The sequence below is a fragment of the Argiope bruennichi genome, chromosome 10, assembly GCF_947563725.1.
Source record: "Argiope bruennichi chromosome 10, qqArgBrue1.1, whole genome shotgun sequence".
In the NCBI taxonomy this organism is placed as follows: Eukaryota; Metazoa; Arthropoda; class Arachnida; order Araneae; family Araneidae; genus Argiope; species Argiope bruennichi.
This window is the reverse complement of record NC_079160.1, coordinates 35,975,732-35,991,376: the sequence shown is the minus strand read 5'-3', so window position 1 is coordinate 35,991,376 and position 15,645 is coordinate 35,975,732. Positions and strand designations below refer to the sequence as shown.

Below are 15,645 nucleotides of genomic sequence, written 5' to 3'. Positions count from 1 at the left end.
CATAAATGTACGATTTAAAATGATCTCAGAAAAAATCCACTGAATTGAGATCTGGTGAAGGTAGAAGGCAATCAACAGGTTCAGAGTATTCAACTCATTTTCTGATAATTTAATATCCAGACGGCAAATCATAAATGCTTTTATCAATCAGCTGATATCTATTTTCCATATCCTGAGAAAAGGAATTAATGATGCTTACCTCATATGGTTTGCGATGCCATGTTCCATATTAATTTTTGTTTATCTTGGTGTTTATTAACTAAAAACATAGTTACCGCTACATTAAAAGCTTAGTAGCATGATATTATGCGCTTTGTTATGCTTTTTAACCTTCCCCTGATGGAAGAAAATTTAAAATGCTTGCCAATAATGTCTAATTTTTAACCTGAAACATAAAACTTTCAAGGCTTCAAAAAAAATACTCGCAATTTGACTAACTTCAATTGCTAGTAAAAATAAAAAGCCAAGTGCATTTACGATAAAAAATGTGACTGGAATTTTGCAAAAGAAACAAAAATTAAGTTACATTATGGAGATATTTTGAACAACTGAACAATAAATTTAAGAATTTTTAGCATATTATACACCTTTAATTACAAATCTTTTTTATATATTCTGACCACAAATTCGAGAATGTAACTGGTTTTGCGTTTTGATTTTCGATCACTTAAGATCACAGATGAAATCGAATCTTTTTCCATATTATATTTATATGTCAGTTCTCCATCTATCAAATTAGATTTCCTTTATTTAAACATATCGGTAAATTAGATACAGAGCTTCATATCCGACTAGATAAAGATGGCATTTTCTAGGTAATGGTATTTGAAATGGCTTGTTTTGTTTTGTTTTAATTATCAGTTGGTATTTATTTTAAAATGTAACATATAATTCAGAGGGATTTATAACTTAAATTATGTTTAAATCACTGAGAAATTTTTGTTGCACTAAATATAACCCCTTTGCAAACATTCTAGATTAAAAACAAATGACCTCAATAGTATATCCTCCAGCATATTTAAACAATTATGTATTGTCCAGAGACTCAATCAAAAGTTTTGCAATATCTTCAAATTCTTGGAAATCACAAGAATTTTAATGTAAAAATATATAATGATATTTTAAAATTTCTATTTAATTTATATAATCTAAAATCTAAATTTTTAAATCCTAATTAATTTCCTAATTTTTATCTTAATTTAGCCCACATTAACGTCATTCGAAAGTGTTCTCTTATTTCCAGATCAAATTCCCACTTTTTATTTAATTAATTCTACATGCGCTCTGTAAAACTGCTAGTCTTAGCATTTTCTCACGCTCCGAGTGAAGGGATAAATATCCCTAATGCTTACAACATTCTTCTAAGAAGACCTAAGATTCCCTTTCCTAAATCTACACGCGCCAAAGAAATTTCTATCAAAATTTCATATTAATGTATAATATGATAGTAATGTAATGTATAATATATATATATATATATATGGGAGGAAAGGCAACGACCAGTATTAATACTTGACATATATTTATTAAGGAACAACATATAAGTTAATACAGGACAAAGCATAACTAATATAAAAACACTAGCCGCCTTTGGCGACCAGCCGGTTCGCCAATCTTAATGTTCGTTTAAATTTTAATAATTAAATAGGTTTAACCGGAGTTTAACCCCCTTCTTCGCCAAGTTGCGATAACGCACCAAAGCTGGCAATCTTTATTATGCACTATAATTGAACATCTGCTTCTTTGCTTTTGAACATTTCGCAAGGCCGTTGTTTGCGATTTTTAAAAATTTCGCCAAGCAGGGGATAAAACTCCGGTCGTACCATTAAACATTTTACGCAATTCCAACTTTAATAGATTCTTCAGCAAAATATTTTAAAACTTCAAATTTTGATAGTCATATAATTCACTCATAATATTATAAAGGCCTTCAGTTATAGCGTGATATATATCTCTCTAATTTTCTGTTACCCCTCGTAGAAATTATGCTTTAAATTACAGTGTAAATGATTAATCTGCAATTAATATAATATTTTTTACTGAAACAAAGCATTTTTTTAATAATATGATTACTGATAATAGAGTCACTGAGCGTTTAAACTTTATGGTCACTAAAGAATATCTTTCTTAATTTATGTAATATCTCAAGAATTTGTCAACAAAAATTTCTCAGATTCATCATGAACAGATCGATTCATTAACAATGTTTAATTTTAAATGCATCAAACACTAAGAAAATAAAATGAATCGTTTAAAATAATCGGTCGAAAACAGGTTTAAAAAAATCTACTTAAAAAACGATGTACTTAAAACTATAAGCATATACAAAAAATATATAACTAACATAAATACATTTTACTTACAAAAGCATGCAACTAACCTAAAAATAATTTAAATCGTCCGTTGGTTGTCATGCCAACAATCAGAACAATGCGCATGCGTGGATTTTCTTCGCCAGTTACGTCAACGCAAATGCGTAAATTTTTCTACGCCAGTTGGGGTAACGCTATGCAGATTAGACATTTTTAATTTCCTTTATTCTGTGTTATTTTAATTCAAAAGTACTTCAGAATGAATGTGAAACATGGATTAATTAACAATGTTTAATTTTAAATGCATAAAACATTAAGAAAATAAACAGAATCGTTTGAAATAATCCGTCGAAAAATGTTAACCCTAGCCTAATTACTGTTGGGAGAAAAAAACAACTGATGCCTTACTTATTTGGCGATGGGGAAAATGGAAGATTTTTTTGGCGGAAAAGTTGGCGTTGGGAAAAATGGAAGATTTTTTTGGCGGGAAAGTTAGTTTTTAATTAATAATGGACTACCCCTAACATTTAGGGGGATGAAAAATAGATGTTGGCCGATTCTCATAGATACCGGATAAGCACAAAAAATTTCATCAAAATCGGTCAAGCCGTTTCGGAGGAGTATGGCAACGAAAACTGTGACACGAGAATTTTATATATTAGATATAAAAAGGTTAATGAATGTGAGCGGCACGTCTCACCATCGAACTCTCGTCTGCCAATTTAGGAACGAAACAATCATGTGATTCTCATGACGTAATCAATAATGCAACATTCGCCATATAGAATAAGTGAGTTATTGGATTAGTTGTTCCAAGATATGCATTGAATTTTAATTTCTCATCAAAGTTTAAAAGCTGCATAAATTTACCGAAGTTCGTCTTTATATATTTATCTTGGTTAATTCCCAGACAATTTCACTAAAAAATGCACACCAAATATCGGACAAATGGTATTTTAGTAAACGAATCTGAAAATAAAAAATTTTGAAAGAAAAAATTATTTTGAGAAAACTGAGTTTAAAGTACCTGCTTTTACACAGAAAGGAGGAAAAGTTCTTTTCTTCAACGAGAATCATTTCTCAAATAAGAATCATTTTTTAAAGTGTCATTTTTGAGAATTTTTTTTTCCTTTCTCTTTTTCTTGATTCTAATTGTGATCTAGTATTCGAACCGGAACAAGTTGATTTTAATATTTCATCAGTAGCTAAATTAAAAATGGTAATTAGCTCATCTGAACATACTTTTATTGATTATAATTTATCAGAAGCATCATTTATATGCTTATACAGTACATGATTTTTGGTTAGAAATAATAACATCAATGAAAATCAAAATATTGCAACAATTCAAAATTATATAAATTTGCCAAAGTACATACTATGAAAAAACAAAGAAATTCATGCTAAAATATTCCAGGATAATATGTATTATATTGTTAAAGAAATGGGCGGGAAATTATTATAATTTTTATTTGAACATTTGTAGTTGAATCTTATTTTCCTTTCATTTCAATGAGAAAAGTGTACAAAATTATGACACAGATGCAAACGATTTCTGATTATAATTTTAACGCTTTTTTATTTTGCTTACAGTAATTAATTACTTTGTTTAAAACAGCCATTTATTTTGGAAGAAAGTTAAATCATTAATCGATACTCACTTTATAGTTGGAATTTTGTAAGATTTGATAATTTTTCCTTAATTTTTTGACATAAAGAAAATTGCGAAATTTTTTAATTTTAAATACGTTAAATTAAAATAGCGTTAAGATATAATACAGGGGAGAAGTTGAAATTAAATATGGCAGATGATACTATATATGATCTGAAGAAACTATGCTTATAGAACCGGTTCTTATTGTTGATATTTAGAGCATGTTTCCAACATGGGTAAAAATCATTAAAAATTCTCATACTTTCATTTTTTATTTCTTTTCAGATTTAAATATTTGCCTGACAGCAGAATGTGTAAAAACTGGTGAGTGTAAAATTTTATTTCTAAAATGATTTCTACCATTTTCTATAATTCTGTTTATCATATAAAACACAAATGAGAATTTAACGATAATTTTTATACAATCAGTTTATAGCATTAATATAATTTAATATTAAATATTAATTTATAGTAATTAATTTATTATTAACTTACTAGCTTTTGAGAAAACCATTGGGGGGGGGACTATAAATAAAACGAATATATTTGCTGTGCATTCACACATTAATTAATTTCCAGCTTAATGCTTAATTAATTTTCCAGAAATATCATAAAATTGGCATTAATTATTACTTTCCTTATTTGTATAAGAGTTGTTTTATTTTTGTTACTTTCATATTTGTTAGCATTAATTGATATTTCCATTATATAACTAAGATAAAGCGTTGCTTCATTTTTGCTACATTCCTGTTTGTCAGCATTAATTGATATTTTCATAATATGAATAAGATATAGAGTTGCTTCATTTTTGTTACTTTCTTGATTGGGAGCATTAATTGATGTTTTTCCCCAGAACGATTAAGATATAGAAACGCTTCTTTACTTGTTACCTTCATGTTTGTTGATTTCTCGAATACGATTAAGATATAGAGTTGCTTCATTTTTGCTTATTTCTCGAATACGATGAAGATATAGAGTTGCTTCATTTTTGCAACCTTCATTTTTGTTCATTTCTCGAATACAATGAAGATATAGAGTTGCTTCATTTTTGTTATCTTCATATTATCTCTTTATCCTCATACAGTCATAAAAAATTAACATGGGAAATGAAAATATGAAGGGAAAATATTATACAAAATAATGTAATATGTATGAAAATGAAGATGATGATTTTAATAATAACTATAGAAAAGAAGTGCTCTGATTCCTTCATGCCATATTCGATATTTCATTAATGCAGAAACGAATATTTCAGAATTAAAAAAAATATCAAAAGTATATGATAAATATCCTTAAGAATTTTTAATATCGTTGAAGTGCAAGAATCATATAGAACATTTGAGTATATGAAGAAAACAATATAAGTTACAAAAAAAATAATGTAAAGAAAAAGAACAGTATGTTTTGCATTCTTTTTTAGACTGAAAGGAAAATTAATGAATAAAATAAATGCAGACTCAATACCAATGTTTTTCTATCAGCTTATGAATATTAAAAAATATGTAGAAAACTTTCTGTAAAATATTTAAGAAATTTTAGTTATTATTTCTTTATTGTTATTGTGTTTATATTAATAAGTAAATCAAAAAAAATGTTTGTTTGTTTCATTAAGAATTAAGTGTGTATGAACACAGGCTTTATATAACTCTGGTAAAGGAACAAACAAAGAATTCTTTTTCACACACAAAAAAATTTATTCTTATTTTTCATTTTATTCTTAACTAAGCAGAATATTCAATTTTCAGCAATTGAAAAAAATTCTTTGTTAAATACGTGATTAAGGAGCAACACACTCATCACAGTAAGCCAGAAAATAGATTTTAGTTAGTGAGTTATATTGACGTCCCGTTTTAAAGCAATTCTAGGGCTATTTTGAACCAGAGGACAGAAAAAATAAGCATGGAAATGTATTCATAGTTTATGTAACATTAAATGGGAATTTTCCCTAAGTTTAGCTGAATAACCATTTAATTTAAGTTTGTTTTTTTTTTCTACATGATAAATATAGCTTAACAATTGACAGTTAAAGTTATAGAAATTAAACTCGAAGAAGGAATAGAAAACTAAATGCTCACACAATTCAGAAGCTAAAGTTGGAATTCAAGTGCTTACAAAATAATCAATTCAACGAGTAAGGTTATTTATTTTATTATATATACTATTTATACGTTGCAATACATACAAATGTTTAATATGTAGAAAGAATATAAGCATAAAAATAATAATACAACTACAATACACCATTAATACCACCCTAATTCACCGTTAAAGCCCCGAGACTGTAATCGGCATTTGGAAAATTTCATCCTCAATAATTAAATATAAACGGCCACTCTGATCCGACGATAAATCTGATTGATCAGACCGCCGTGGCAGTAACACTGGAGGGAACTATGGTTGAGTCCTAAGGGCATCACCGCCAACGGTATAACCCTTACCATGGGAAATACGTCCCGTCATCGGTAGGAGGTAACCGTCCTCCATCATTTCTGTACTCACTACAGTGGTGAGAACCAAGCACAATACCGAAAGCTTCCCATCTTCATTCCTGAGGTGCCCCCCGGTGGGATTCAGTTATTAAGTATGAAAGAACTACCTCTCCCAAGCTAATATTGAATGACAATCGTAGCACTAATGACACGAACACTGAGGACGAATTCGTCAAATATCAGCACTGATCACTGCTAAATTTCTTCAGTCATCGTAATAGAGATAACTTGACTATAAGCTTTACTTATACCTTCAGGAGAATCGAGGACAAAGCTGGAGAGTAAACTTTATCTAGTGATACCCTTATCCCTTGGGGTGGGCGTGACTCTTCTTTAGTGATGAATCTTTTAAAGAGAAACAATGATAAACACATTTTTTTAAATTAGAGATAATAAAATTCTTGGAAAAAATTGGTTTCGATATCTAAAATCTTAGTGACAAGTTGATTTGCTGTCTCTTGCAGCGGCGTCTCTTCTCAACGCCATGGACCAGACTTCAGATCCATGCGACAATTTCTTCCAATACGCTTGTGGAACATGGAACAAACTGCACATGATTCCTCAAGATAGAAGTAGCATTAGTACTTTCGAAGTCATGGCAGATGATTTACAAGTTATACTCAAAGGTAAGCTCATTCGAAATCCTCTGTCACAAGATGACTCTGATCATATTGTTATACTTTGTACCGTCTTTCACTTGTGATAGAAGGCGAAAACGAAGATGCATACTATTTGAATTAAAACAGTTTAATTTATAGAAAAACTTCAGAATTTCACACTTCCACCACTCAAAACTTTGTCGCAAAATCACTAATTGTAAAAGTACGCAATCTCCCCGCTCATTTGCTTGGTCACTTCTCAAATCGAACTTCAAAACAGTTGTCAGCTTTTCGTAGTCTGTAAGATGAAGGATCAAACATTCCAGAGAATCCATTCGTATCTCGAGAATCAAACTCCGAGACTTCGCTTTTCCCAACCAATCATTTGATGTCAAATGTTGCCGCCAAATCACCAAACTTTTCACAAAATCAAAATCTGGGTAACCGTATGTAATTCGGCGAAATATTTAAATCGCATAGTGTTTAAAAGACACTTTTTGTAAATTGAAAAAGAAAAATTATAAAATAAGACTTCCTTCGATCGAAGTTCTATAAATCGAAAACCATTATATATCGATTTTAAATGGATTTTTAATAGAACAGTTTCTGTATATCGAATAAATTCCCATATATCGAATGAAAACTTTCACATAAAAAATTAAGTACACTTATTGCAGTCAAAAAGTGACAATTGATTTTGTTCATGAGAAAGACTATAAATTAAATGAAAAACAGCGGTAGTGGTTTCTGCAAAACTTTCTGGCATACTCACTAATAAACTTGTCATGCCAGAAAACGACTTACACCATTGGCGTACAATAATTGCAAAATATTAACATTTGGATTGAATTCAGCATTTTTACTGGATCTACCGAACCAACCTTGGCGAGTTATTTGGCAATCAATCCCTGGTATGCATTAATAGTATCCAAAAATCGAATTTATGTTTTAGACACGTTTTTCTCAAAATATTGAAACAAAAATTTGACACAAAACTTCACTTGTTGCCAGAAAGTCCCATACTAAATTTAAATATATTTAAATAATTGGATTTTTGAATTATAGCGTTTATATGTTTTTGAAAGTACAGACTGTAGCTCTCTTCGTTTTGTAACTATCATGTTAAATTATATTCAAACAGCCGGACAGACAGACTTCCTCTGAACAGAATTTACTCAAAATTTGATGGAAGTCTGAAAATTTGGTGCAAAGAACGTATTCGAAATTTCAACTGTCATCTTAAAACGTTTTTTTTTTAACGTCTTTGTCACAGAGTGTCAGACAGACATTTTCCAGAAATGTGTTTTTCGAACTCAAGGAGATCTAAAACGTGGCAATCCGTCAAAATTTTTGAGTTCGATTTTTTTTTACCGTTACTATATTTTTCTATATACTTATACGGAAACTTGAAAAAAAAAAAAAAACTGCTTCATCGAATCTTACATCAACAGAAATTCTCGGAGCAGAAGTCTTTTACAGAAAAAGAGAGAATTTTTAAAAGGACCCCTTTCTCCAAACATCTACAGTCAAACAGAGAGATAACAATTGATCTTCATTTGAGTTAAAATGATTTGAGCCAACTACACGGTGGATCTTTCGTAAAATCGTCTGCCATCTTTGTTCAGAACCGAAACTTCGTAGTAGTCGCAAATTAAAATTTGCATTTAATTTTGTGTAGTGAACAGTTGAGTTTTATTATTTGGCCACGATTTCAGTTGTATTTATTATGATAAGAAATGCAATTGGCATATCATTTCTTTAAAATTTTAAATTACTTTTTCTTTCTTTATTTTCATTAGGTCTTTTAGAAGAACCTGCCAACAGTCACGACAATAGTGCCACTATTAAGGCAAAAACTTTTTACAAATCATGTATATCAACAGGTAAGAGGATATTTTTACAATTTCATACCATGGAATTTGTTTTATATTCATTCATTAACTATTGAATGAGAGATTTTAATTGATTTTATAAATTTTTTGAATAAATTTGTGTCAAATGTTTATTTTCCTTTTTTTTAAATTTAAAATTCAAGGATAGAAATGGAAATTAAAATTGAGTAATGCTCAAAATCTGAATCTAAAACTTATATTCGTTGAATATTTTTGAATTCAGATTTTCACCATAAAGGGGAAGCCACTGTAAGTGTTCTTTCTCGACTTTTTCATATAGTTGCAAATACTCGCCTTTTGTGTTTTATTTCGTCATATAAGTTAAAAGATTCGAATATATAATTCGAAAATCTTCTCTTCGACAGAATGAGCTAAAAATTTGTTATAAATTTAGAATTTTTTATTTCTTAATCACGAAATAAGAGAATATTTTACTATGGTCTAAAAAAAGAGTTTAAAATATCATTACATATATAGGTATATATATACACTTTAATCAAGATGGTATGGAATGGAATTCTGTGAAAACTTAAGTCCATCAGGGGCTGTCGCACCAGAACACACACACACATACACATATATATAATGTAAACGCATATTTTTTGAAGCAGTTTTGTGGCCGAAGAGAGAGAGGACATTTTTGTTTTGTTTTTTAAATTTCGCTTTATTCCATTCCGGGAGGTATAATTTATATACAAGAAGCGATGACGAAGTACGTCACTTCACAAAACGACAGAAGAGCGAACGAAATATTTATCCCTATGATTATATATTGTAAGATTTTGGTAGGAATTTTTTTACTCGTGTCGATTTAGGTTAGGGGATTATAGTGATATTTTAAGATTGACAAATATTTATCCCTTCACTTGGAGCGTGTGAACCACTTATTTAAGCATTTTTACAGAGCTTCTGTTAATTAAATAAAAAAGGTGGAATTGGATCAGGAAATAAGAGAACATTTTAGAATGAAGTTAATATGGATTAAATTAAGCTAAAAATTAGGAAATTAATTTTTAAATTATATATATATATATATATATATCTTTCTCTATCTGTCTGTGAACTATTAACTAAAAAAATATAACGATTTAGATGGATGAAATTTTTTATGTAGCCTTTATCCTAAAATAATAGAATTGTATCAAATTTTGACGTGCATCGAACAAATATTTATCTGTTGTGTTTCAGCGCATATGAACACAATAACTCATAATTACCAAAATCTAGTTAGAGAATATTTGGCGTATAGTTTTATTACTAACTAGCCGCCTTTGGCGACCAGCCGGTTCACCAATCTTAATGCTCGTTAAAATTTTAATAGTTAAAATTTTATTTAACTATTAAAATTTTAATTTATGTGATTCCTACTTTAATAGCTTCTTCATTAAAATATTTCAAATTTCAATTCATTCATAATATTATAAAGACCTTCAGTCATAACGTAATCTGTATCTCTCTAATTTTCTGTTAGCTCACGTAGAATTTATGCTTTACATTAAATTAAAGTGTAAATGATTAATCTGCAATTAATATAATAATATTTTTTACTGAAACAAAGCATTTTTTTTAATAATATGATTACTGATAATAGAGTCACAGAGCGTTTAAATTTTATGGGCACTAAAGAATATCTTTCTTAATTTATGTATTATCTCAAGAATTTGTCAACAAAATTTTCTCAGATTCATCATGAACAGATAGATTCATTTACAATGTTTAATTTTAAATCCATCAAACACTAAGAAAATAAAATGAATCGTTTAAAATAATAGGTCGAAAACAGGTGTAAAAAAACTACTTAAAAAACGATGTACTTAAAATTATAAGCATATACAAAAAATATATATAACTAACATAAATACAATTTACTTACAAAAGCATGCAACTAACCTAAAAATAATTTAAATCGTCCGTTGATAATGGTTGTCATGGCAACAATCGGAACAGAATGCGCATGCGTGAATTTTCTTCGCCACTTACGGTAACGCAAATGCGTGAATTTTTCTACACCAGTTGGGGTAACGCTATGCAGATTATACATTTTTAATTTCCTTTATTCTGTGTTATTTTAATTCAAAAGTACTTCAGAATGAATCTGAAACATGGATTAATTAACAATCTTTAATTTTAAATGCATAAAACATTAAGAAAATAAACAGAATCGATTGAAATAATCCGCCGAAAAACGTTAACCCTAGCCTCATTTCTGTTGGGAGAAAAAAAACTGAACTCTTACTCATTTGGCGGTGGGAAAAATGGAAGATTTTTTTGGCGGAAAAGTTGGCGGTGTGGAAAATGGAAGATTTTTTTGGCGGGAAAGTTATTTTTTAATTAATAATTAAAATTCTAATTAAAATTTCAAAAAAAGGGACCCCAGGTGCACATTCCCGACCTCTAAGGTATACATGTACCAAATTTGATAGCTGTATGTCAAATGACCTTGCCTGTAGAGCGCCAACACACACACACACACACACACACACATTGAGCTTTATTATAAGTATAGATATAGTTAATGCATGTCAAATTTTGAACTAGATGTGTCGAGGGTTAACTATTTGCCGATCTGTAATCTTATTGTATATGTGAACTCGATAATTCAAAAACGCAAGCTTGGTTTGTGACTATCACCCCTCTGAATTTATCGGTCGAATCCGGCAACACCCTATATATATATATATATATATATATATATATATATATATATATATATATATATATATATATATATATATATATATATATATATATATATATATATATATATTGATTAGGGTGCTACTACATCTGCACCACCACCCTCATAAGTTGTGAAACTTAAGCAAGGCCCTGAGCGCTGCGAGTACTAAGATTTTTATTTTCAGTGTTCGATGCGTGTAAGTTTTATGCTTCAAAATGTGGAGAATGCAGTTGAACTGATTGAGTATTGAACGCTTTTTTTTCACAGTTTAAAACCAGAATTTGTAGCGAAATCTCAATTTCAATAACAAGATTAATCTAATATATAGAAATCTCATGTCACGGTGTTTGTGTTCGTACTCCTCCGAAACGACTCGATCGATTTTCATGAAATTTTTTATGTGTATTTGGTAGGTATGAGAATAGGTCGTAAAGTATATTTCATAACGCTAGGTAATAAGGGTGTTCCTATCCACGATCACCATACTCTGATGAGATCAACGCTTGCTTGAAATCATCGCCAATGTAACGCAACGTTGAAAAAGTCCAGCTAAAAATAAACACGCGCGTCCAAATGCTACAAGATCCATCTGCTGAGACACTCTCGGACTAATTGTTAGATATCGGCAATGGAAAAGTTGCTGTCTATGAAAATACTGGATGCATAAAATTGCCCACTCTTTTCTGCACTATCGTTGATTCGCAAAATGCCTCATTGACTGCATATTTCCCGATGTACGCACATAATACATAAATCATGCGTGGCTAGCAGAAAGAGAAATTTTGGCAGCAAAAAATATGGACGTCGACGATTTAAACTTCAAGATACAGTAGTCGTTGCCAGGCGACTTGGTATCATACAAATTGATCGATACAGTTTGTGATGCTAACGAAGCTGTAAATTATCCAACAGAGTTTTTGAGCTCACTGGATTTGCCAGGCATGTCACCAGACCTTCTACGACTGAAAGTTGGATCTCCGGTTATTTTACTTCGGAATTTGAACCCACCATGGCTGTGCAATGACACGCGATTGGTAATTAAAAAATTGATGAAAAACATTATTGACGCCGCCATTTTAAATGGTAAATTCCGAGCCGAAAATGTTTTGCTTCCACGAATTCCAATAATTTTCACAGACGTGCCAATCGAATTTAAACGCGTTCAATTTCCTATTAGATTGGCATTCGCAATGACAATCAATAAGTCGCAAGGCCAAACGATGTCTGTTTGCGGCTTAGATTTGAGCACACCATGTTTTTCACACGTGGCATGTTCTGGCGTGGGCAAACTATCGAGCTTATTTGTGTTGGCTAAAGACGGACTGAGAAAAAATATCGTACACTCAATTGCTCTTCGAAATGAATATTGATTTTCTTTATTTCATTTTTATACTTTAGGATAAAAAATAAATTACTTTTTTCACTTTACGTTTAACTTTTAAGAGATCAAACTATGTATATGTTCGTTACGTTAATGAAATACATTGCATTGAGAAAATGAATGGTTGGTATTTTTTTATTTTTTTTATCGGCGATCATCGTCTACAGCGCTCCATTCCTCTTTCTGTCATAGATCCCATCCACGCACACTTACAATGCATTCGTTAGCAACCAAAATATTCTATAGAAATAATTTATACGGCAGAACAACGTTTGCCGGGTCAGCTAGTTTGATTTATATAAATCACCAAATCGGACGGTCAATGCCTTAATGGATTCAGTTCAAAGGTTGATACAAATCTACACATTACACGCTAAAACTTTGCAATTGAAAATTTCATGTCTTCAGTTGTCGCGGTTATACACATTTGAAAGTACAGACCAACAGGTGATCAATCGCTTGACGCATTTGGTTCAAAGTTTGATACGGGTTCATACTTTATATGTTTAATCTGTATGCCAAATTTTATTCCTATAGCTCATTATATTTTGTAGTTAACTTATTAAGAGATTTTTTTTGAGCAAATTTCAAACTTTGACATAAATCCATAAATTTGGGTAACTTCTATTTCAAATTTCATCTTAATTTCATCGTTTTTGAGTCATTTTATTTGCAAATAGACAGACAGGTAAAATTACAGATATATGTTTTTCAGACTTAGAGAGATCCGAGACTTTGTATTCTTCAAAATTTCGAGTTCTATTTTTTTTTTTTTTTTTTTTGACGATTATACTTTTTTTTTTTTTTTTTTTTTTTTGTATATTTCATATACGCCAGCGAAAATGGAAAACACAAACCTCCCCCACCCCACCCAGGAAAAAAAATATTTTCTTGTTGGAACGTGCTTACCTGAGAAAACATTATTTGCCAATCCTGCAAAGAACTATTCTTTCCGAAGTGAAACTTTCAGCTAAGGTTTTATTTGTATTTACATATGGAAATTCTTTATTTGACCATATGCCAAAAAGCGAAACTTCAAAAATTGCTTTTAGTACCAGTAAGAGCCTCGTTCGTAAAACGACGCATCAGAAATTCTCTATAGCGTTTCCTAAGTACCCCATGGGCAAACAAGGAAGTTGAACTTTTTCTCTTGACGCTTGATTGTTTTAGGCAATGTCACGTGTTCGATCGTAAATTTTGGTTACGACGCCAGGTGCAGTCTATTCAGTTTATTTTGTTTACGAGGACGAAAATTTTGCTCTGAGAAATTTCAGCGTTTTAAACTTTTCATTTCTTGTTGTTAATAATGTATGCTGCTATTCTCTGACAACTAAATTTAAAATTAATATCGTATAATGTTGATTATTGTTGCTTTTATGTACTATATCATTTGTTAAGCACTCATTTTGAATAAGAATAGAACAACAAAAAAGACAGTATTTGTTAGTCATTAAAACACTATCTAGCTTTTTACTACCAAACATGAATACCTATTACATGGTGTTAACGATTGTAGACTGTGATGTTTTTATATAACACCAATTTTCATACAAAGCAAAAATAATTAATTAGTAATAATCATTCGTTTTATTTGGAGCGAAAAATAAAGTAATAAATCTATGGTACTTCACGATTTCTTATTACGGTAATTAATTTTTTCCGTAACATATACAACATATACCCGCATTATATAGAAATTTATAGTAATGTCGCTTGTAAACGTTTTTAAATATTTATTTCGGTCTTTTTTTTTTATCGTTTGGCAACATTTATGATTATTATTTTCAAGTTTTTCTAAAAATCGTTTGGCTTTATTCTTTTTACAAAGAAATGAATTTGCTTCTTTCTTTATTCTTATATTAAAATTAATCCAAATTTCTAATTTTTACATGTTTAATTCAACAAATATTAATTCCATTAGAAACTTCTGCTTTACCACTTATAATTGAATTTACAATTATTTTTATTCCGTTTAAAATTTTATATTATGTATTAAAGTATTGAAATGAGATGAATTTTTAAAATACCATTTTACATTATGTTTAGTTTTTTTATATACATCGAATATTAATGCAGTTATTTATTTATTTATTGCAATGTCATATTTACAATCTCTGAAATATCTGAATAGAAAATATCAACACTTTGAATTGGCACACTTTTGAGAAGAAAATTATTCGCGTTGGTAATTTTTGTTTTCAAAAGCAATTTTGATTCTGTATTTATTTCAATTGTTATTTCAAATTTAATATTGCATATATCTGAAATTAAATATGCGTGTTATTTGACAATAAACTATTATTTAAAACATTTTTAATCGGTATAATGTTAAGAAAATTTTTATGAAGTCGTAAATAATTGCCTAAACAAGTACTAGATTACATTTGTTTGTTAAGATTAGTTTTCGTCTTTCACTTTTCCAGATTATTATTAGATTAAAATAATAACGCTATAAGAGTCATATTTTTATTAAATCATAACTCAAATTGAAGAATATCTCAAATATCTCGGAGTAATGATAAGTTCCATAACTTTATTGTCAAATTGAACTGTTTTTGACAATAGTTAATTTTTATATAAATTAGAAGGGACTTTTCCAAAAAATTTTCTCATACTTTTTAATAAAGGCATCAGTAAT

General features: G+C 29.7%; 2 protein-coding genes across 3 annotated transcripts in view; one reads left to right on the top strand and one right to left on the bottom strand.

The window, feature by feature from the left end:
* The window catches only part of LOC129989483 (neprilysin-1-like), a 459,015-nt gene that overhangs the window by 385,035 nt on the left and 58,335 nt on the right, over positions 1-15,645 (top strand). Inside the window, exons 4-6 of the mRNA XM_056098053.1 lie at positions 4,252-4,290; positions 6,920-7,081; positions 8,854-8,937. Of these exons, the coding sequence (XP_055954028.1) occupies positions 4,252-4,290; positions 6,920-7,081; positions 8,854-8,937 (285 nt within the window). The remainder of the gene's footprint in view (positions 1-4,251; positions 4,291-6,919; positions 7,082-8,853; positions 8,938-15,645) is intronic.
* LOC129989480 (uncharacterized) overlaps positions 1-15,645 on the bottom strand; it is a 99,584-nt gene that overhangs the window by 41,549 nt on the left and 42,390 nt on the right. The window lies entirely within an intron of this gene.